We start from the raw sequence: 24,489 nt of genomic DNA, 5'->3' as shown, positions 1-24,489 counted from the left end.
GTGTACGTTCCCTTGGAACTGGAATCATGGCGGAATATCATGTGAAGTCCACTTCGCAGGGCACTTGCGGTCGAATAAGACAACGCGTGAATGCTGCCTGAACAAGAGACCTCCTTACTGAAGGGAAAGTGTTGACTGGTGTCACTATCTCGCGAACGCGCCGGCGGATCTCCACCAAATTCGGGGGATCCCTTCAGCTCGAGGAGCCCTCTCGAACGCCACCCTCCGCGCGTCAGTAGCCCCCCGGGATCGCTTGATCGGTCGGCGCCGGACCGCGAATTTAACCACCCGTTCGAGAGGGTTCCTTTAGCTGAAGAGATCCCCCGAATTTGGTGCGGATTCGCCGCGCCATTACGGAGATATGGCTGTTCAAATTTTCAATGGTTTTCCATAGACTTAAGCTTTAAAGCGTTTCATCCAGGTCGCCAGTAGCAAACAATGGAGCGCGCTCTGCTGGACAAACTAAGTTATTACACCATTTCAAGCATTTTATCTGCATTATATGTTCTGTAAAAAAAATGTTCATATCGGTGGCATATTCGCCGATACCGATATATCGGCGACAGGCTCATATCGGCCGATAATATCGGCAAAACGATATATCGGTCGGGCTCTAGTAATTACAGCGCGCTAACTCCTAAACCACATTGGGCAGAGGGGTGGGAGAGAGGGGTTACAGAAACCTTTAAGAATCATCCTTCTAGAGGGTGGAGGAGACTCCATGGTGCCTGAGAAACTAAGCAGAGAAGTGTTGCATCCACTTTTTATGTGTGCATTTATGAATGCTCACCAGCATTTGTGTATTTGCCTTCCAACAATGACTTCAGTAATTGGGCTGAATTGTAGCATATTTATGAGTTTACCATGTACAGGATGATGATGTATCATCATCCAAGATATTATTAGGGGGAAAAATGTAAATAATTGGTGATGCAATTTAGCAGAAAATGAAAAATCATGAAAAGAGGCAACCTACTTGTCCCAGATATCATCTGGTTTTTGCAGAATGTACACTACCATTTAAATGTTTTGGGTCAGTATTTTTATTTATCTATTTATACTTTTATTCAGGAAAAATGCATTAAACTAACCAAAAGTAAGAGTAAAGATTTTCACATTTCAAATAAATTCAGTTCTTTCTATTCAAAGAATCCAGATAAAAAAGTATCATTAAAATATTAAACAGCACAACTCTATTTAACATTGATAATAAGAATAAATGTGTTGAGCTTCAAATCAGCATATTGGAATGATTTATGAAGGATCATTTGACACTGAAGACTAGAGTAATGGCTGCTGAAAATTCAGCTTTTTGACATCACAGAAATAAATGGCTAAATATATACATTTTAAATACAGCTATTAAAAATCATAATAATATTTCACAATGTTGTTTTTGCTGTATTTTTAGGAAAAAAAAAGAAAAAATAAGAGAATTATTTCAAAACATTAAAAAATCTTACTGACCCCAAACAGTAGTGTAATAGACAAATTTATTTTGAATATTAACAAATTCCTTTTCAATGTGTCATTAATGTAAAATACTAAATCAAATAGCCTATGCTATGTAAATCTATGAATATTGACAAATTAGTTTAGACCACAATTATGCTTCTCACCCCCCCACTGATCTGCATATTGAATAATAATTGAATATTGAACAATTATAATTCAATCAATGGTATAATTGAACCAACTATTGAACCTATGGTCACAAAAATACACTCCACTTAATAGTCATAAATGCTTGGAGTTCCTTTTTCTTAGAGTTTCCCAATTTTGTCTTCATCTGTTTTGTCAAAGAGGCAAACACACTAACCTCTCTGGCACACTAATTTCTCCCCTCAGGGACAATGTAGAGGCTAGAGAGCTATTAACTCTCTTATATAGTAGTAGTGAATGTTTATGGTAGCATTTGAGAGAGGGAAAAAACAGAAAAATATGATAAAAGACTACAGTGGAGCCAAGCAGCAGTTGACAGAGTGGGTGGAAAAGATGAAGGGAGGCAAAGTTAAAGAGTTCTCTTCTTCCCTCCCATCTTTTTTGGTTCAGACATCTCTACTTGGAGGGAAGGAAGGGCTTTGGGGGTTTCTGGCACGTGTAAACCTTTAAAAAGTCATCAGCATGGAAACTGTCGTTGAGGAGACCCCCTAAAATAAAGCCAAGTAGGCTAGCAGACCAATACCCACATCACGCACAGTAATCGAGAGCGAATTCGTACCATGTCTGACTGGTCTAACAACACTGTGCCATGTTCATAAATGCCAATAAACACATTAACCACCAGCGCAGCCCAGCATGAGCTTTAGAACGAGATGAAAAGTTCAAATCCAAAAGGAAAATTTTCACATCTGGAACTATGCTGACATGTTTTAGTGCTGTGTAAAGAATGGTGTTGTGTCACCATACAGTAACATATGTAAGGGATAATATAACACAAGATAAACCCTAACAGTGTGAAGACTCTGAAACAAAGCAGAGGGGTCTGGTATTAACCTAAAGGAGTTTATTTTGCTACAATGATATGGACAATGTTCCCATATTCTGGACAAGAATCATTCAGGATTAAAGTATAACCACTTCAACTGACCAATCAGAAGAAAGCATTCCACAGAGCCTTGTAATAATACCCAACAATGCTATGGCAAAACCACACTTGGCCCTTTACATACAAAAGCCCAAAAGCCAATACTACGCCCTGCACTCAGATACTGTTAAACCATTGGGGACAATAGGGCTCTGTCATATCTAACAGAGTGCAAAGCTGTGATGCGTGTATGGGATACCTGACACCTCACAGCTGCCAGCCAGCCAACCAATCACAGACGTCCTGCCTATCCAGCTCAAGTTGTGTTTTTGAAAGTGCAGACTTCTGTGACAGAAGATAACAGGGCACCTGTATCACCCTTAAAGTTATTATGGGTGACTGGAATCGTTCAGTTCTCAAATGTGATTTAATTATTCTAGAGTGCTAATACAACTATTTTCAAATATCATTTTAAATAATTGGTTTCAAATTAATGCAAATCTGAACATTAAAAATGACAAGCACTTTTTAAAACATGTTTGATAATACAACCTAACAAACACAGCAAACAAACAGCAATCAATGACTTCCTTGCAACGTCATTAAATTTACCGCCTCCACATTTCAAATTGCAACGGCTTTTCTAACTGACCTGAGAAAAGCTATGAAGGATACGGAGAAAATCTGACTCGCGGGATGAACTCAGCTCTTCCCCGTCCAAAACGGTATTGTCGCCTTTGAAATGTCCGTCATATGAAATATTTAGTATTTTTTCACTTACTGTATAGTTCAAATTCACCCGAAAAACTTTTTGACATACTTGTTCTTTACTCGAAGCGCGTGAATATTCCAGAATGAGAAATGTGTTTCTAATAAATTACTGTTTGTTTGTTGTGATATTGCAGCTCACTAAACGATACATTGTTGTTTCATGCTATAAATGAAACGTCTGGTGACAGCAATATTAATCGACGGTCTCGAAGCGTGCAACAATGAATCCACTCATGGAGCTACACGACACTCACCCCTCGAGGCGAACAGTATGGGGTCACTCCGCATCTTAAAGTCAAACGCATCTAACTCGGGGTAGGTAGAGGTTGCAGGCGTGTGTCCGACAGCTGCTGTATTTCATTCAAATCCGCACAACAGAGCCGTCTCTGTTTCCCCCGCTTTCTCCCTGTGCGAACCAGCAGCAGACCTCCGCTCGCCAGCGCCCGGCAAAGTCTCGTTTCCTCTGAAAACTTCCCTTGAATCTTTCCTCGATCCTGACACAGAGCAGCTCTGTTCGCTTTCTGTTTATCGCGATCCCGACAGCAAACCGCTGCGCCTTCGAAGGGGAGCTGCCTGGAGACTTGATGTAAAATCTCTCACTTTCTCTCCATGTCGTGCACGGCGAAAAGTGGGACCTCCTTCCTCTCTATTTAGTTTCCTCTCCCTATTTTCTCCGCCCTGTAGCCTCACTTCTGCAATTCCACAGCTGGATACAGCGCATGTGTGTGGAGAGGGACGATTAACGAGGATAGGTTTAGTGCGCGGATAGGTTTATTACTCCCATATGCAAGATTAGAATATTTACCTCAGACTGATCAAGAGCATCTTTATCCTTGTTTGTATTTAATAAAAAACTTTAATTCTAAGGAAGCTTAAAAAACAATACATGAACTCATCCAAGGGTTCAAGGGTAGATTCTTATTTATATTGACCTATAGGTATTTTCTAATAAAATATTTTGATTCATCTTAAACATAAAGGTCATCATCAAACGTAATTGTTACTGTTTGCCATTTTATGTATATCAAAACTGCATTTGGTTTTATTTTAATGCGTTTCCACTGTAATGGAGTGCAGAATGCCAGAGATGTTATATAGCAAACTAAGGTTTCTTATTTTTAGGGGCAGTTTAGATGAAGAATTGGGGCTGAAGGAGGAGTTCAATCAAAGAGTCTACTTCGCAAAAGAGTTACATTTTAGTCGACTACAAAAACATACAAAGATGATCTAATTAGGGCTCTTTCTCACTGACAGAATTGTGCAGAAACAAAGTGACCAGACATTATCATTTTCAAAAGAGTTGACAACTTACGCTGGCATTGAAAAGTTGAACAGCTGAGAAGTTGAATAGAACTATGGAGGAAAGAAATTATAAAGGGAAACAGAGAAAGAGATGAGACAGAAAAAAAGGTTTGCTGCTTTATTCTAGCACAAGTGAACATATTTCTCTGTCAAGTTTATACATCATCTATTGATTCATTAGAAGACCTTAATCTGAAAGGTTCTATAAAAAGTGAGAAACTCTGCAACATCAGTGTGCTGGTGTGTGATGAAAACACCAGGGTCATTGACCTAGATGTTTTAACAGAGCATTAATATACAGTCTTTATTGGCTAAAGTGTTTGGTTTTACCTTAGTTCCCCCTTTGTTTTACCACTTGTGAAACACTGGTGCTTGAATTTGTGACTAATGCTTCTCATGTTTCCAATAATAAACAGGTCCAAGGCTGATATGGCCTAAATCTGTTGTACATTTATTTGAAAATAAACAATTAAAACTAAAGAAAATATCTTTTAAAGATTTCAGTCAGCACTTATATTTCTCAGCCTCCTCATGCGCGTCCCATTTATCCAAAATTTTCACTCGTCACCTACGGGGGTTCACATATATTACAGACCATAAAGGCACATAACATCATAATTTGGAATTAATGATGAAAATACAAATTTTATACAAAAGGTTACTATTTCTTTTTATGAATGTAATTACAAGATCATTGCACACATGTGTGGGTGGCCAAATGAACTCACGTGTGTGTCAGCAGGATATTGTATCTGGACACCGATCCATGTATTTGGCCTTGGTGCAAAAACAACTATATGCTCTGACATCATACTGGGGAGAGAATCAAATTGATATGCAGACATTAAGTCCACCCAAAGCCTGCAGCACAGCAGAAAGCAATAGTGTCGTTGACTAAGAGGTTTCAACACAAAGCCTGCATTCCCCACAGTATCAGATTCAACACTGTATCAGATTCAAACAAGTGCCAGTTTTACGATAACATAGTTATCTGTCTTCTGTTTGTTGCATTCCTGTATAACTTTATCAGTTGGGGTATACCTTGTGTGTTTAACTTAAATATGCACCGTCATCTGCTTCTTGTGGCATCACATGAAAGTCATGACAAAGCCATGTTTATTATCTACTCACATTAAAAAAGGCACATGGCACAAGTCAGACAATCTAGAGAGAGTTATGTGGAGGAGACAATAGAGAGAGAGAATAAGGTTACTGTTGAGGTCATTATAACGGCACAATTCAATACAGTGCACACAATTCAATAGAGTGATATCTTAGAAGAGTCAAGAGTCTTTAGAGAGATACACAAGAAGAGCTGCAAGCCATTTAAAACAAAATTGTGAAACACTTCATTTCTGTCAAGAATCTCAAACATCGAAACATTCAGCTAATTTGAAACACAAACTGTGGGTCGTGATAAAGTAACAAAGAATAGAAAGAAATTGTATCTAATGTAAACAACATTATGAGTAAACCGCATCTAAACTTGATCTCTTCCCAGCTCCAGACACGCCGTCAAAACAAAGCAATTCTGTGATACCCCGCTAACAGGACTTGGCCCTCATATCACGTGCTCAGGATGTTGGAAGCAGGGTGGAGGCCCCGTACTGGCAAACTGGTAACTGTCAGGAGGGTAAGCTTTAAACAAACAGAACTCTAATGAAGCATTAAAGAGCCTGGTAGCCAGTGGAATGACTGCTTCCTCTGGGTTGCACTGCAGGGCATTCATTACAGCAAAGGCTGTTTTGTCAGGGGCAACACAGGAGCTGATTTCAAGGTCTTTTGAAGTGCATCTCACAGAATGTGCCTGTGTGTCACTCATCAGTGCTTATGTGTTTTCATGTCACCAAGGAATGCAGCAACAATCTGTGCCCTGGTGAAACACCTCATTACTAAAGTGGTGGCCTCACTGGCAAAATATACAAGCCAAAATCATATGCACACCATCTGCAAGACAACAGGATTTTTGATGACAAGACCCCAAAAGTAAACGGACTGAATTCCAGAGACAAATTAATTTGAATGCTCTAGACGATGTTGTTTCTGCTAGAAAACTAGCATTTATAATCAGGGTCCCGAATGAACCCTTTGACATTTATTTTTCATCCCTGAAATGCTTGCAGGACTTGCCGAACCTTTATAATTGCTGGACGATGTTTTCCGGGTTTCTGGAATGTTGCCGAGTATTTTTGATTCATTTGAAACTACTGAATATCAGCTCTGCAGTCTGCACCCTTCTCAGTATCCAAACAGCAGAGATGTGACTAAGATTTCAAACGACATTTGGCTGTACTCTTCTCCTACATACTGTGTGTATGTGTTACAGTATAATCAAGCCAAAGCCTCCTTATGGAATTAACAAAGAGTAGACAGACAGGATTTAGGACCACAGGAGGTGGATGATCTGATAAGACAATTTGTGTCATCCAGGTTATATCCTGTAATATTCCAAAAGCATAATATCAGAGAGATAAAACACCTTGTATACCGAAGCTACACAAGCTATACCATATAAGTAGCATATATGTATAGCCAAGTGCCTGAGAGAAAACATGTACACTGCAGTCTGCAATGAAAATTAATTTGTGCCAGATTGCAGAGACTGAATGTAGCTACAGATGTTGCTGTTGTAAATACCTCATATGTGTTCATATTCAAGGAAATGTGTTAAATGAACTGCGATGCATCCAATTAAAACAGCCCAACTAGGTAGTCAACACACATAATGGCACAAAAGCAACAAACCTTGGCATCATTTTAACTGGTTGCTCTCCAGTTATCCAGTTTGCAGTTCTTCCCTGATAAGATGTTATCTCATGTAAGCATGTGGAAAATTAAACTAAATAAGCACACACACACACACACACACACACACACACAGATTGACTTACTAAGGCAGTAAATGTGAATAATGGAAATATTCTGAGCTGGTAGACTGCAACCACAACTCTGAACACAGGTCTGGAGAAAATCTTTATCATCATTGTCTTCATCACAAGCAATCAGGCTTCACAGTCTCTCCATATGGCTATGACGTAAAGGCCGCTCTGCTCAGCTGTAGTTGCATAATTTGACACCAGAGTCATTTTATAGTGCAGAAAGCCTAGAAAGCTGTAGTGCATATGGATGGGCAGTATGGAGCACTGGCTGTGTTCCAGTGGAGGAAAGCCTTGATGAAGGGAAGACAGAGCAATTCTAAGGAGTATTTCAAACTAGGTCAGAATCAGAGTGAGCATGACTGCCTTTTGACACGCTGCTCATTTGTAATATCCTGGCTGGTTTTCAGACATACATTAGTGCTGTGTTTGGGTTGGGCAGGGTCAGCTGGATAGTGCACTACAAACCAGTCCAACAAAGGGTCTCAGTGGAGATACACAATCCTATATCCTTAAACCGCCCTAAAGAAGGCTTTGACAAAAAACAGCTCAACATTCCACACATGATACTCTGGACTGGTGCAGATGAGGCCACGCTATGTTCTCGCTCTCTGTTTTCTCTACAGTGATGTATGCTCAGTCAAAAATAATCAATAAGCACACTTAGCCTATATGAACAAAGAAAGATGGATTTTCATCAGACTAGAGAAGTGTTTCTCAACCCTGGTCCTGAGCGCCCCCCAACACTGCACATTTTGTATGTCTCCCTTATCTGACACCCATTTCAGGTCCTGGAGTTTCTTTTAATGAGCTAATGAGTTGAATCAGGTGTGTTTGATTAGGGAGACACACAAAATGTGAGGTGCTGGGGGGCGCCCAGGACCAGGGTTGAGAAACACTGGACTAGAGCAATAATTCATGTTATTAAAATGTCATGTAAATGGTTTAGTCTGACTGAAATTGTACCAGTCAGATTGTTGCATTTTTTTCTTTCCAACTGCTTCAGAGCAACCACTCTCTATTTATTATCCAGCACTGAAAATATAATTCAGTTCAAATGTATTTGCAAACTGGTTTTAACAGAAAATGTCAAAGCACACTGAGTACCAAGTACAGTGTTGGCAAGGACAAGATGACCAAGATAGGAGTCCAACTTTGGTCCATTTGTTAGAATTAATGGGGTGGTCAATGTTGAAGACCCATCTGCAAGTTATCACCTGAAACAAGCAGCTGCATGAAGCTCATTCAGTGCTTTTCATTCTGTGATTCTTCCTAATTTTGTGTATTTTTGCCTTCTTTTATCTATAAAGTCCACCTACTTTTTCAGTCAAATTACATTTCCTTCCTTCCTCTTGTTCTTCTCGATACCAATCCTTGATAACATACACATGACCCTCCCCCAAACCACACCCAGTCTCAAGTCCCAGCTGCTATAGTCAGGGTGCCTCTTTAGCTCCAACCGTCCACAGCAAACAGTCAGATGGATAGATGGATACAAAGACGTACGAATGGAAGGATGGCCCAGCAGGGCTACGAGTCACAACCACTAATACACACTCTACGCACACACCTCCCTCCATCAGGCCACCCCACCACTTTGAGGCTCAGTCCACCATCTGGCCAGGCTGAGACTGCAGACGTGTTGTTGGTTATGGCTGGCCGGCCCAATGGGGGGAGGAGACCCAATTAAGAAACCAATCTGCTTTAATGCAAAATGTACAAGCCCCCCACCTCAGTTTTTTTTCCAGTGCGTTTTTATCTGGTTCTCCTTGGATTGCTGAACACGGCAATCAAATACAAATCCTTTCAGTATATAGCGGACATCACACAGTCCTTCATTTCCTCAGATCCAGGCACTTTCCATCAGATGATCTTAATAAATGTTTCAGCCAGACTCAGCCAGAACCACAGACATTGATTTTCATCAGACCTCATGGAGGAAGTCCGCCCCCGGAGATCCAACAGCATATTTGTGCAGAGTGCTGATTTAGGATCAGATTTTCACATTGTTTACTGGGGTTTAAGCCAAGGAGTGCTAAGGAGCAGCTCTGATCCAGAGACAGCATTCTTGATATGTGATCTTGTACATATATGGGTCCTGGCCTCTCACAGCAGACCAAAGAAGTCAACCTAGGGTTGATAAATGAACCCAACAAAAGAAAGAAAATTAGATAATACAATACAAAAAGAAAAAGCACTGCTGTCATGGCCATTGAAATATGGAAGCTCATTCATTTTATCTATTAAATTCCAATTCTGTTTAGATTTAGTCACATAACTCTGATTTGTGTCCATAATGTTAATTCTGACCCTAAGTGGGCACACAGACCAGGACTATTTACTCTGCAGGGGAAAAGTACTTGCAATCAAATAATCTGTTAATAATCAGACTGATGACTTAAGGCCACTGCACACTGAGTCCGAAATTCCCGTCCGAAATTTTCGCACGTTAAAAAATAAATACGACCTCACTTCAAATCTAATTTTTTCATATTGTGATTAATGTTGTAGCTAGTCGGTTTGGTTCATGGATTATAAAGGTCTTTGCACACTGAGTCCGAAATTCTCGTCCTAAATTTTCGCACATTCAAAAATAAAATTCAGATCAGGTTCGATTTTCTGCATTTTCACATCCGTAGCAAGCATTTTGATAGGAAAGGATGACGAATACGAAAAAAACGAAACAACGCATATGAAAATTTGGCACTCAGTGTGCAAGAACCTTTACTCAGACTAAAGGCGGGCGTACACGGTGCGATTCTGAAGGTCGGAACGTCGTGAGCTCTGGCACGTCACGATTGAGTTTATCCGAAAATCGTACGGAGGCAGTCACACGCGACACGAATTTATTACAATTTTACAAACTCTGACGTAAGCATTACGCGTTCAACCGCACATACGCCACAAATTTAAACCGACAGCATCCAATTTTTTTTGACAGTTTGAAAATTATCGGGAGGACGGGAGGTGCTCGTAACGTCTCGGATCGGCCTGTAATTCTTCTCACACGGTACGAGCCGCGACCATGCGAGCATCTGCGATTTTCTCCCGAGAGAAAAGAATCGCTTACGAGCTCGTACGACAGCAAAAATCGCACCGTGTACGCCCGCCTTAAAAGGCATTCATTTAAACACCTAAATCAGATTGGTGTAAGAGTGGTGTAGACCTGAAATAATCCAATTAATAGGAAACAAGTAAGAACAAAAATAAGTGACAAAAATAAGTGCATGTAAAGGTATTGAGAGTATGCAAGGCCAAAGGGAAGGTGACAGGATGTGGGTGAAAGGGAAGGGAGGAGAAGGAAGGAAAATAGAAGAATGTGGAAGACCTTTTTACTTCACCTGGCAGACACAAATTACCAAACCTCGCCCTTACTGTCAGGGAGTGGGCCAATCAGCTTTAAACATCCAGCAGTCCCCCAAATATTCACACTGATCTGGGTCATCTATGTTGAACTTTAACACTAATAAAAAAAGATGGATTGATGGAAAAATCTGGGTTCTGTTCTGATAGTCTAGGCGTAGATGTAGTATGTTTTTTACTCTGTAACACTGACTATTTTTATGTTATGGTTTATGTTACCTTTTGTGTTGTGTTTGTGTGTTGTTTTATGTGGCGTAGCCGTAGCATGTAAAGACAGCACATCATTCCTGTCTATCAGTTTTGTGTTTTGTAAACTTGGTAAAAAGTATACTCATCATTCTCTCTGAAGACAGCATATGAGGCGGAGGCTCTGCTCAGCCAATGGCGGTACTGCAAAGGACCACTGAAGAGAGAGGGATGATAGGAATAGCATTCCAAAGAAACATCTGCAAAGCTTCAAGTGTAAAAGTGCTGAATGGCTGCAACAACAAACAACTATCACACACTGAAAGAAAAGAGAAAGGCAGGATAGAAAAGAAGATGACAAAGGCTGAGTGTTGATAAAATCTCAGACTCACTCACAATAACATTTACTCATATAAAATAGAAATATGGAGAAAAATGTGAATCGCTACAACCTTATAGAATAATGTGATGCCAATATGTGATGTGTAAAATCTAAGGTTGTGCTAAATCTAAGATGTGATAAATCTGAATCAATTTTCAAGTAGTTTTAAAGCCAACGAATACTGGCATCTCTAATATGTATATATCCTCTGCATCTCTGAAAACTTTATGTTTTAAAATGTCATAACCATTTACTCACTCGGCTTTCAAATCCAATCCTGCTGTTAGCTTGACAATGTATGAGGGTTTATGATCTAAAGCAGCAAATGCCTGGTTTAATCCATGAAAGAATGTCATGATCTTAGCACTCACACCTCTGACAGAGTTTTGCTGTGGAAACTTTGTAAGATTTACTGAGGACTAAAAGTAGAAGCTGCTAAAGGTTACAATAATTATATATGCAGTGCACTCACACAAACATACATTCAAACCCTGGCAATGGTCCTCTACAGAATTTCCTTTGGATCAAGTGAACCACCTGTTTCAACACAAGATATTGCATCACAACACTGCAGATCGCTGTCCTTGGAACAGGCACAATTTCATCTACAGAAGTGTCATGTGCAGGTGACACTACTACAGTGAAAGCAACTTGGCTGCATTAGGAAACATGCTGTGAGGACCAACCAGGGACAAAATTTCATGAAACATTCTTAAAAATACATTTCCTGCTTATTTTTATTACTTAAGAAAACACTTTCCACCACCCAGCAACCAAACCAAACCAAATTTGACACCAAACTGACTAAAAGCACTAGTGTGAAAGCACACTAAGCTTGAAGTTTCAGTATGTATAGCCTCTGGGCTTTGTGTGGGTGTGTCAAGGGTGAAATACAGGGAACGAAAGCAAGTATTCCCATAAATCATAACACCTTGACATTAACCTTAATGTACAGTACAATCAATTTAAAAGGACAGGTCTGGAGGCCTCAGCACACATCTCTGTGTGCTTAAAAAGGTTCATAATGAAGAGCACTTACATTTTCCAGAACGCAACCAGAACTTGAACATCATCTTTAGCGCACATAGCACTGAACACCTGGTTATTTTACCAGCAGATCTATACATGCACATAAGCACTACAGAAAAGCCTGAAACCACTATTCCAAAAACATGTGAAAACAAGTCTTGGCTAAAATCCAAACTAAGCATTTTACCCAAATACCCAAAGGGCAGGTTGCCTTCATCATCACCCTAATAATCATACTCCCCTACTAAAAATAAATTGGAATTGATGGAAAGTGGGTTACAATAACATGAATAGGTGGAAAAGCATAAAAAGAAATGTGTGAGTTTGTTTGTGCGCGCGCACACCCACACACACACACACACACTCACACAAGAATGCTGCCTGAACGTTGAAATATATGTACTTCCTTTGAGATTTAGAACCCAAAGTCTGACTCACTTTTACTCCCCTTCTGACCCGCCACAGGAAGTGACATAATCTATTTTTCACTGTCACTTTCCCCATGGACTACAGAGTGATTACTATAAAGTGGGCCTCTTCAGTTTCCATCACATTATTGTTGGGATTTTGTGCAGTACAGTGAATGTGTGAGTGTTCTTTAATTCCTGTCTCTATTCATCTGGCATATCAAAATGAATGCAGGAAATAGGTAATGACAGGCACAAAATAGGCACGAAAAGGCATGCCAAGCGGCAGAGAGAAGAGAAATTACTGTAGAAAGATGAGAGAGCTGCCTCAAGGTCTAAATACCAGTGCTTACAAATACACCTGCAGGATCAAACCCAAAAACACAGATGGTGTGTGTTTTCAGAACAGAAAGAATTTGGCGAAAGACAGAAAGAAAGAGTTCATGTAGGTCAGCTGTTTTAGGAGAGATACAGACACAACAGGAAATTGAGATTGCCTGTTTAATAATTTGTAGTTTTTGTTATCAATTAACTACACTGGTTTGAAGATGATTATATTAGATGAAGTTTGTTTAATCACCTCCTACGAATGCTAGTATAAACCAACACACACCATCATAAAGATGTGTGTGTTCTTGTGTCTGTGTCCTCTTATATTCACTTTCACTATAGATCTTTGCACACTAGGACTGTTTCATAAGCAGAGCTTTGAGACTGTCTTTCTTTAGCATGAGAAACTTTTACATAGATGCCTGCAGATTTTCTATTTGATTATTGGTGCATTTTTGAGGAAATTGTCTGGTATGAGTCATTCAAACAAAACATTTCAGAAATCTATGAAAACAAATAACAAATCACTATAGGTTATTCTTAAAAGCCTAAACTAGCTCAGCTCCTAAAAGCTTCAAACAACTACAGCACACTGTGCATTAATTATTTATGCTAACAGTTCTAGCATCTGTTAGCTATAAAACAAGCCTTTACAGAGAGACTGTTACCTTGGCTGCGACAACACACCCTAAACACAAAATACTTAACCAGAGTTTCCACCCGGCGAATAACACCAACCACATCAGTCTAATCAGATTCCTCTCCGCCTGTGATGTGGTCAGGAGCGTTAAGAGCCACAGCAACTTTCATCTTCTGACACAATTTCCACACCTTCCTCAGTTATTTCCCTTATTTTCCCTTTTTCACTTTCCATGTCATACACAAATAATGAAACATTGTGGAAACAAATAATGACAGATGGAAATGACAGTAAACCTCTACTTTAAATTATTCAGAGAATATTTAATGATGAAACCAAGAGAAAGAGACAACTAAAGATAACTAAAGCTTTCTAAAGAAAATGAGGCATCAGCTTTCCCAGACAGTGACTCAGAGGTCTCGAGTTCAGCTTGGTTTATAGCAGACACACACATATACTCAAATGGGAAATTTGAAGAACAAGCACCTTCTTTGTGAACACAAACACACTTGAGTATGCTGAATTCGACGAAAAGTAAAAGCTGCATCTTCCCTCTGGCTATGTCTCGATGTAAAACCCTAATGGGACAACCTCCAAAGCTGAAGAAGAGCCAAAAGGCATGTAACACCACTTTTTCATGTTTTACTTTAAAGATCTGCCACTCTAGTCCAGTCATTTTACAGAGCCGTGGGCAGTATGGGTAACTGACAGCTCTAGAGAGACGTCTTGCACAGCTGTTTGTGGAAATACACAGTGTTACTTCAGAACTTTATTTAATAAAACAATATTTTTTCACTTGTTCAACCTATAAATTCATATATAATTTTTTATTAGTGTTAAACGCTTCATACTGAGTTTGAGCACTTGTTTGGACAAAAGTCTGGGTAGTGAAAAATTAGTCATCCAAGAAGAGGCAATCTGCTAGTGGTTGAAATGGGTATACAGTCCAAATTCAAAATATTGGATAGAGTTGTCTGTCCCACCCACTTCAGGTTCCCAGATTGAGGACACACTATTGGAATGAGCGCAATTTACAATGGAAGTCGACAAGTCTTAAGGCCATTGCACAGCACACTGAGTCTGAAATTTTCATCCAAAATTTTCGCATGTTGAAAAATAAATACAATCTCACATTGTGTCAATCACGTTTACACACTGCCTCCGAAACTCCAAAATTCAGACTCAGTGTGCAAGGACCTTTACACTGGAAGTTGATGAGTTGATTAATCCATGTGTTACTATACCCCTGGTCATGATACAGCTTTTTAGATGGATCCCAACGCTTTAGGATCCCAACACATAGGTCAGGTAGAATATTTGATCTCTGACCCAATTTGTTTGCTGGCATCCATTGCTCCAATACGTGTTTTCCACATACTGGCAACCGGGATTTTTGACAAAATCCTAATATTAAACAGCCCAAACTCTTATAAATTAACATACAAATGAAGACAGAGTTATAGGCCTATGTGAGCCAATATATATTTGTGCTTTTGTGATTTTCAATAATTTTTTCTTTAATATTTCTATTATTTAAGGGGATTTTACTAAAAATTAACATCGCTGATATGCAAAAGTTTTGGTCAGTGCACTTTGGGTATTGCAGCACCCTCAGCACCCCTAGTTACCACGGTCATGAATAATATTGGGTAAACTGGCATTGGGCGGAAACACAGAACAAACAAAAACAGACATTCCGACACAGAATGCAGAAAACAGCACCTTTAAATGTGTATATCTGCTTTCATAGCTTTCATGAAAAAAGTATGCTTTTATTACAGCTTTTTTTACAGCTAAAATAACTGGAAGTGGCATTCAAGTAAAAATGGCCATGCCCACTCTTATGTTAAACATAAGGTGGATGGATGGCTTGAAAGCAACAAACATGGACAGAAAAGTCAAAAAACATATTTTGAGAATGAGACCTCTCTTTAAGACAGAGTCAGTGGGTTTTATGTGTTCTCAAAGGTCCTTTCAGCTCACATAAACAAAACCGAAAAGAGTGTATAAAAGGTTTAATGAGACAAAGACAAGAGCCCAACTGGTAGAGCAAAGTGCTTGCAACTTCAAGGTCATGGGTTTGATTCCCAAACAAGGCATTTGCCATGAAAGTGTGTGCTTAATGCAAAAATGTAACGATGAATGTTACATTTCCTTATCTTTTTATTGCATCAATAAAATTTAAACTGTATGCATTTCAAGTCTTTTCATAAACCAACACATCTTTCCATAGGAATCAGTGTCAGGGGTCAGGAAGTGGTTTGGTATTGAGTAAAACAGACAAAGAATCAGCAGCTGTTCACAGCTGTATGTGACACACACACACACACACACTTACACAATTAAACTACATACTGCATCCCGAGGCAGACTAATATAAACCCACTGGAGACTTGTCTGTGAAAACTATCCTAAGGCACAGACTGCTAGACTAGAGCCACAAGAGAGGAAAAAAAGCCTGGAAGGGAACTTGTACAAGTCAGGCTACTATAAAAGAGAAAACTATACTGTATATTATCACTGCATTTTCCCCACCATTCAAAGCAGTGATTAGAAGATAACAAACGTCCACAAAATATCTGTACGACTGCTTTTTTCTCCAGCAAATTAAGCAAGACCAGTCATCCATCTTCACCAATGGCCTCTCTCCTTCTCGCACAGATGCTGCAACAATGCAGGTCCAGATGTGCACTAGTAATGACATCACTGCATCAGCAATCAGACTTTTGACCATATGTACAGACCAGTCATCAAGCTATCAGAGAAAATATCAAACTCCCACCTACTGAGGCCATGCAACACTCAGCTATACTGGCATTTAGCTCATGGATGACCTTACTTTGTGCGGTTACAAAATTCAAAATACAAAATTCTTGAAATAAAGTGTAAATGAACAAGCTTACACATGCTATGCTACCATAATATAGGTGCAACTCGCATGCTTTTTCTCCTTAAATGGAATCAAATGCACCTAGTTCTGGAAAAAAGGCGTTTAGTGGAATATGGTTTACAAAGGTGTTCATTCTCTGCCAGATTGATATGAAACTGCCAGTAACATCAGCATTTACTTGAGAATCGAAGGAAATGGTATTTTTAATTCAATAAGGAGAAGATATTTTGTTTCTGCTCTGATTAGGAAGCAGAACATCCTGAATTGAACCTCCTGTTTGCATGATTGCAAATTGTGGTGAAAGTCCAGCCAAAAGCAGTTGAACAGGTCAAGTTAGGCTCCATCGCCCATTTTACTAGATGGCCCTTGACTAACATCCCTCAAAGCGCTTGGTCACACCCTTCTAAACTCTACACTGGCTACTGATCAAAGATGCTGAGCATTGTCCACACGCTTATCTTTGTTTTTCCAAATGATCGTATTTCTAGCCAAGGAGTCCAAGAACTCAGTTTAGCCAAACCCAACCTGTTCCAGTCGATTATTTCTTATTTTCTTTACCTGGTTTGACTGTTTTGAGACAGTCTGGACAATGAGATATGAGACTCGACCTCTTTGGTGGCTTTTTACGTTTTGTTCTGTTTTCTCTCATCTCAGAGCCAGAGTCAGTAAAGCCAACAATACACAGGATGACGGTTCTTGTCCGCTCCATTGTCAGTTATTCCTGGAGAACACTTTCACACGGTCCAAAACTCTTTATATAAATAGCCTCTCCAAATAAATATTCCCTGAACTTGCAAAACACCTGAGAACAACAATAACAAAGCTGCTAAAAAAATAGGTTCAGCTAGGGTAAACACTGAAATCTTATACATAGAGATGCAATTATGATGTTATCAGTGACAACTTTGCTTCATCCTCATATAAACTACAAAAACATAATCCAGCTTCCCTTTCCCAGTGGTTTAAGAGTCATCCCACTGCATTGTATCAAATTAATTGGATTTGTTCTTCATAATTTAGCTTTTCACCTCTCAGCCCCTCCCCCTCTGTATAATCAGAGACTGGGTCTGGAGACGCCAGCTGATCCCTGCAGGCTCCTGCTATTCAACAAGAGCCCCCCACATTCATCAGGATGCCTCGTGCTTCTTTGTGCTCAGCCTCAGCTCCAAAAGAAGAAAAGGGTTGATGGCAGCTCCAAAAAATGTCAAATATTAATGCAGGATGACAACTTCTGAGCTCTTTTATGTTATTATTAGCATTTGTAATTAAATAAACAATAGAAAGCAAGCCTATCACACTCACATTAAATGTTTTCTAAGTAGCGTTTGTCCTTAAGAAACCTCAGTGTGTTGAAATCGACAAATTAGGAAATATTTCATGGATGGCCAAGATGCTTTCACAACGCATAGAGACAGACAACTGTCAAATAATTTTAACAGTGACATCTTACCTTCTCCGTTATTTCCCGTCATAACTTTACCGCAAGGTGATGGACCTGCCCAGTATACGCGTGCACCTCTGTTGTTCCTCTGGCTTCTATGAGCTTCTTCAGATTCATGTCTGCGCTTCGGGGACCGCTCACACTGTCAAATCAGTCCGAGATTGACAACCGTGTGAGCCAATCCGACAGCGCGCTACTAAAAATCCAACCAATAGCAGAACTGGGAGGCGGTCACATTTACAAATTGGGTAGGCTAGGTCGAGGGAAGATATTAAGTTTCAACGTCTATATACTTTGTTTATATGATAAACATATAGGAGGCACATCTATCTATCTATCTATCTATCTATCTAAAAAACAAAACTGAAAAACTGAAGTAGCTTTATTTAGATGGATATCCATAAATCAATCAATCAATCAACCTATCTATCTATCACACTAAAAAAATGAGTAGATCAAAGAGTGTTGGAAGATATTAAGTTTCAATGTCTATTTAATTTGTTTAATGATAAACATATAGGGGACACTTTATCTATCTATCTATCTATCAATCAATCTAGGGGGAAGTCGTGGCCTAATGGTTAGAGAGTCGGACTCATAACCCAAAGGTTGTGGGTTCGAGTCTCGTACTGGCAGGGATTGTAGGTGGGGGGAGTGAATGTACAGCGCTCTCTCCCACCTTCAATACCACGACTGAGGTGCCCTTGAGCAAGGCACCGAACCCCCAACTGCTCCCCGGGCGCCGCAGCATAAATGGCTGCCCACTGCTCCGGGTGTGTGTTCACGGTTTGTGTGTGTTCACTGCTGTGTGTGTGCGCACTTTGGATGGGTAAATGCAGAGCACTAATTCCGAGTATGGGTCACCATACTTGTATTATAAATATATTATATTTTTATATTTAACCCAGCATTTTTTAGAGTGTAGATGGCTATCCATAAATCCATCCATCACATTAAAAAACTGGGTAGATCGAGGAGTGTTGGAAGATATTAAGTTTCAACGTCTATTTAATGTTTATAATAAACATAGGAGACACTTTATCTATATCTAGGCTATCTATCCATCCATCCATCTAATCTATCTATCTATCGGTCAGTCTGTCTGATTCAGCAACTTTTCTCTTTACAGAAAAACACGAGTTGAAGTAGCTGTATTTATTGAGATGAATATCAATATTTCTTGCAAAGCAACTCAAAGACACTGTGAATGAAATGGGTGCATTTACATTTCCCAAACTCATTACTTTGCACAGTCAGAACAACATTACAATCACAGTTATACGCAGTAGTAAGTTTGCATACTAGCACAAAACCACACGCACCCATGGAAAACCCAATAGCCTATGTCGCATTACCTCATCACAACACAAAGACAACTCCATACGAATGTCTCTCAAACTTTCTAGGTATAAAATAATACATTTGTGTGAATGCAGTCGGACCCAGGCACAAACACTCTTCATTTGTAATAGTAGCAAAAGTAGGAAAGCAGCTCTCAAAACTGTTGGGTCAGAGTTCTCTTGGGTCACAGTCCTACATCTGCTTTCATCCAGACAAAGAGACTTCACACACACACAAAGATAAACCAATTTTGAAATGAATTCCAAAAGCAAACCATATTTTTAGAAAACACAAAAATGTAGATGCAGATATGACCTCCTTGTTTAGTCTCCACTTGGGTCTGTTTTTACTTTGGATGGGTAAATGCAGAGCACTAATTCCGAGTATGGGTCACCATACTTGGCCACATGTCATGTCACTTCTCACTTCTCTATCGGTCAGTCTGTCTGATTCAGAATCTTTACAAAAAAAAGAACTGAAGTAGCTTTATTGTAGCAAAAGTAGGAAAGCAGCTCTCAAAACTGTTGGGTCAGAGTTCTCTTGGGTCACAGTCCTACATCTGCTTTCATCCAGACAAAGAGACTTCACACACACACAAAGATAAACCAATTTTGAAATGAATTCCAAAAGCAAACCATATTTTTAGAAAACACAAAAATGTAGATGCAGATATGACCTCCTTGTTTAGTCTCCACTTGGGTCTGTTTTTTAAAGGTTAGAACAGTGCTATGCTGAAGAATAAAGATGATCGAACACACACTGATCTGAAGTCACCTAGTCTGAACTATTGGACTGCTGAGCTGGAGGCTAACAGCACTCACACCCACACACGAGCATGTTTCTACAGCTGTTCAAATAAGAATAACACATTCGTCCTCCGCAGCTCAACATGGTTCTTCTGGGAAGGCTCCCACCTACGCACTCAGACCAAAGCACGTTCATGTGTTTCAGACAAGCTTTACTGTACTGTATTTTCCCCAAAACAACAGATTTTGGTAATGACCGATGAAGGCTGAAATTTACTGCATGAAAAATGTCACATTATGACGCTGAAGAATTAGATAAGCACACACATACAGTTAGTTAGAAACGCCATACTTTCACAATCAACGAAGTAAAACAATCTGAGTTTCCCTGCTGAGCAGTTTAAAAAAATCCAAAGATGCCTTGATATTGTACAAGATATAGGCACGTTACACATGGTTATCATTACTCAGAACTTAGTTTACTGAATGTGGCGGTGTTTTTCTTAACAGTTCCAGATTTCTAATATTTTATGTAACATATTCATATAATTAAAAGAACAAAATACCTCTCTTTCTTCTTTTTTGCAAATTTGAGTCACTGGCATAAGAGAAAGAACCTAGAACAGATATGGTACGACTTAAGAATGTGTCTGAAAAAACAAAACAATCTCTCAATAACTTTAAGATCTCAAATCAAACAACATGTCATGATTAATCTTAAAAGTCCATTATGAAGTCCTTACACGATGCTTCTAGTAAATGCAGTGCATGCCTACAGGGTGACATGATAAGTGTAACAGACATTTATATTAATATACTGCACACACATTTATTAACAATCAAAAAAAGCAGAAGAAAAACAATCATATTTGGGTTTTAAATGAAGCGCCACTGAACTGCATGCTTTATTAAGTGTCATGTTGTATTAGTTTTGCTAATTGCTACAGAATCTGTTAACTTTGGCATGGCTCCAAGCTAAAGTCAATGTTGCAATTATTTGCAAATGGAAAATAAAGTATCTGGCAAACGTCTGTATGAAAAAAGATTGCATACAAAAACAAGGGTTTACTCTGCCTTGAGCACTTTCATTTGTGTGGATTAAACAATGAGAATGTCTGGCTGATAAAAGTTTATGACCATAGTACTGTGCACAATATATATGGAGAGAGTATGTGAAGTCCAGATATCAGTTTAGAACAACTCTAAATGTCTTATTGAATAACTGTGATCTCATGATAATGACATCTGATGAATTGCACATTGACCTGAAAAAGCAAACAAATACATAATACAACACAAAAGCTATGCATTGTTCCAGCTGTTTGCACTCACAGTCATTCAGCAACAGTAAAGATTATTAACCATATCAACTAACACTGTGTCCTAACCAGGCGCAATACGACAAGTTCGAAAACTGATGCGTGACGTGACAAAATCACACCCAATGAGTTGTACAGTTCTGAGGAACCAATGAGAGTTCACAGTGGGCGGGGCTACCCAGCATGATGTCGTGTTGTGCCATGTTGCTCTTTGCTTCTCACGATCGAGGCTGGTTAGGTTTTTTCTCGTCGTTTTATTGCGTCCCGTCTGGTTAGGTCACGTGTAAGGTGCTTTGTTGACTTCTCGCTCCGATTGAGTCTTTGGCCTGGTCATGCTAAAGCCATGGATGAATGAGCTTCCATAAAGCTGATAGGCCTATTACATGATAGATATTACAGTCCAAGCAGTGGCTGAGTATCATGTCTAGGAGGTAAGAAGAAGAACAGGCAGGAAGAGACCAGAGAAAGACACAATATGAGTAGACGAGGACAAGACAAAAATGTTGGACAACATTCATTGCAGTCAAAAACAAAGACAAGGGGACAGGGGAAGATGGATATTATTACATAGCAAAAAGACGTACAAGTAGAGCTTGTTGGCCATGTTTCTCAGCGGTATAAAATGTACAGAAAGTGGCTTATATCAATATTGAGTGCTTTTTGCACAAAGAGAGAATGCAATGCAGTAATCACAAAGACAGCCGAGGGAGCAAGATCAAAGACAATCAAAGAGAAAAACAATATGGAGAATTTAGTGCCGACTCTCCGGCATCAGAGTGACATTCAGACCATGTGGTGCGGCGTTCACAAACAAAGCTAGGTGGCAAACAGCGTTGTGAAAGCGCTCCCTCTTCCTCAGCGTGAGATGGGATGACAGTAGCTATGCAGCAGAATGGAGGTGCATATATATTTCTCTCACACTCATCCTCCATGCACACAGGATGGATGAGAAGAGGTTTTCTCTTTATCTTTGCTTTCCTTCAAGCGATTCGGCGGGATTTAAAACAAGCGGGCTTTCTTCTTAAGGTCATTTTTCTTCCACAAGGCCAAACGGTCAAACTGTTCAATGGTCATCTCAAATACGCTGTAGAAGTCCTCAGGTGACAGGTGCCTCTGAAATGATAAGAATTACAATAAATGTAATTAATTGAATTCTAAAACTTTACAAATCAATTTTGATATCTGGCAAATTTAAGAGGGAGTTCAGTTGAAAAAAAAAATTCTGTGTAATTCTAAGACTGTATGACTTTCTTCAGTGGAACACAATAGAAGATATTTTGGAAAATGTTCACACTGCACTTAACTGCAATGAAGATGAATGGTTAACAGGCTATCAAGGACAAAAAAGTGGCATAAAATAATCATATGGTTTAGAGTGGTTATAAAACTACAAAAGCTGTGATTTAATTAAATAAATATATATGTCTATTTCAAATAGTTTATGTGCTGCCTGGAAATATGAGTATTGTCATTGTACAGTTGTACTGTTAAATAAAACTATATTATTTTTCTTAAAGGGGTCATATGATGCGATTTCAATTTTTCCTTTCTCTTTGGAGTGTTACAAGCTCTTGGTGCATAAAGAAGATCTGTAAAGTTGCAAAAACTAAAGTCTCAAATCCAAAGAGATATTCTTTATAAAAGTTAAGAGTCAGCCACACCTACCTAAAATGGCTTGTTCTAACACGCCCCAACATACCTACGTCGCTCTGTGGGAAGATTTGCATAATGCCGCCCAAATGTTCACGCAAAGAAAGAAGGCGTAACTTTTATTCTCGCTGTAGTATTGTTGTTGCCACCGCTGCCATGTTGTGAAGGTGCTGTGTGCTTCGTTGCGCACTGGATAGCTGGCCAATCACAGCACACCTCGCTTTTTCAGACCGATGAGCTTTGTAAAAATCGACGCGTTTCAATAAGGCGGGGCATAGAGAAGAAACAATAATGTACAGTATGTGGAAAATATTGTGTTTTTTGAACCTTAAACCGCATTAACACATTTCATTACACCAAATACACAAAATAATGTTCTTTTTAGCAGCATCATATGACCCCTTTAAATACTTGATTTTTTAAAATGTAAAAAAATGTTAAAATATTTCTTAATTTGTTGTAGATGTTTTCTTTAGAAATAAAAAAAGCCTACCATTATCATTATTATTATTTCCTAATCATATTGATATATAATCTCAACATTTTTGGTGAAATTGTGCTGCCCTACAAACGTCTCGGTTACTTATGTATGTTCCCTGAAGGAGGGAATGGAGACGTTACATCAGTCGTGACTGACGAATTGGGATCTCGCCCGAGAGCCCAATCACCTTCGAGTGTTAACTAAACAAGCCAATGACAGTTGGCGTGCATGTTTCGCCACGCGCACCCCGCCCCGCAGCGCGGGTATAAAAGGAGAGCGCGTGCAAACGCACATCAGTTTTTCGCTGAGGAGCCGAGACTGCATGCCCCGGCCGTACAGCGGTGGTACAGCAACTGTGGCGACGGGTCGTAACGTCTCCGTTCCCTCCTTCAGACGTTCCCTTTCAGTCAGTCACGTTCGACGTTACGTCAGTCGTGACTGACGAATTGGGATCCGTATGGAAAACGCCACTATTGCTGACCCCCTCCAGTGCCCTGCGGAAGCCGGCAAGTCCCCCCACACCAGTTGGGGCTGAAGATAGGACAGGGCTAGGCAGAGGTGTCCGCCACTGCTGTTCTGTACAGTGTGGTACATTGGATAACACTGGGAAAGCGTACCCAAGTAGGGGAACGCTACGGAAGCCACATCCTGCGAGGAGGTATCGTGGAATTACACATATGGACTGGCCAAGGGCAGTGCTACATATGGAAGTCCCTGCGGTAGACTCAACCCGCCTGGGGTGAGATAACTACACAGCAGAGATGGCAGCGAATGACTGCCAGGGAAAGACACGGGCTAACCGTGAGGG

General features: G+C 39.7%; 1 protein-coding gene and 1 pseudogene across 3 annotated transcripts in view; both read right to left on the bottom strand.

The window, feature by feature from the left end:
• The window catches only part of afap1 (actin filament associated protein 1), a 52,099-nt gene extending 33,859 nt beyond the window's left edge, over positions 1 to 18,240 (bottom strand). For 2 of the 3 annotated variants that reach the window (XM_016445335.1, XM_016445337.1), the window contains exon 1: positions 3,553 to 3,934. In XM_016445335.1, the coding sequence (XP_016300821.1) occupies positions 3,553 to 3,586 (34 nt within the window). In that variant the 5' untranslated portion in view covers positions 3,587 to 3,934. Of the gene's footprint in view, positions 1 to 3,552; positions 3,935 to 18,153 lie in introns of those variants that run through there. The other variant, XM_016445336.1, reaches the window with a different exon arrangement.
• A 1,742-nt stretch (positions 18,241 to 19,982) lies between these two features.
• LOC107657295 (actin-binding LIM protein 2-like) overlaps positions 19,983 to 24,489 on the bottom strand; it is a 66,026-nt pseudogene continuing 61,519 nt past the window's right edge.

Source organism: Sinocyclocheilus anshuiensis, unplaced genomic scaffold, assembly GCF_001515605.1.
Source record: "Sinocyclocheilus anshuiensis isolate Anshui unplaced genomic scaffold, SAMN03320099.WGS_v1.1 scaffold159, whole genome shotgun sequence".
Classification (NCBI taxonomy): domain Eukaryota; kingdom Metazoa; phylum Chordata; class Actinopteri; order Cypriniformes; family Cyprinidae; genus Sinocyclocheilus; species Sinocyclocheilus anshuiensis.
Note: the sequence above shows the minus strand (reverse complement) of the source record. Positions and strands in the feature narration are given on the sequence as shown.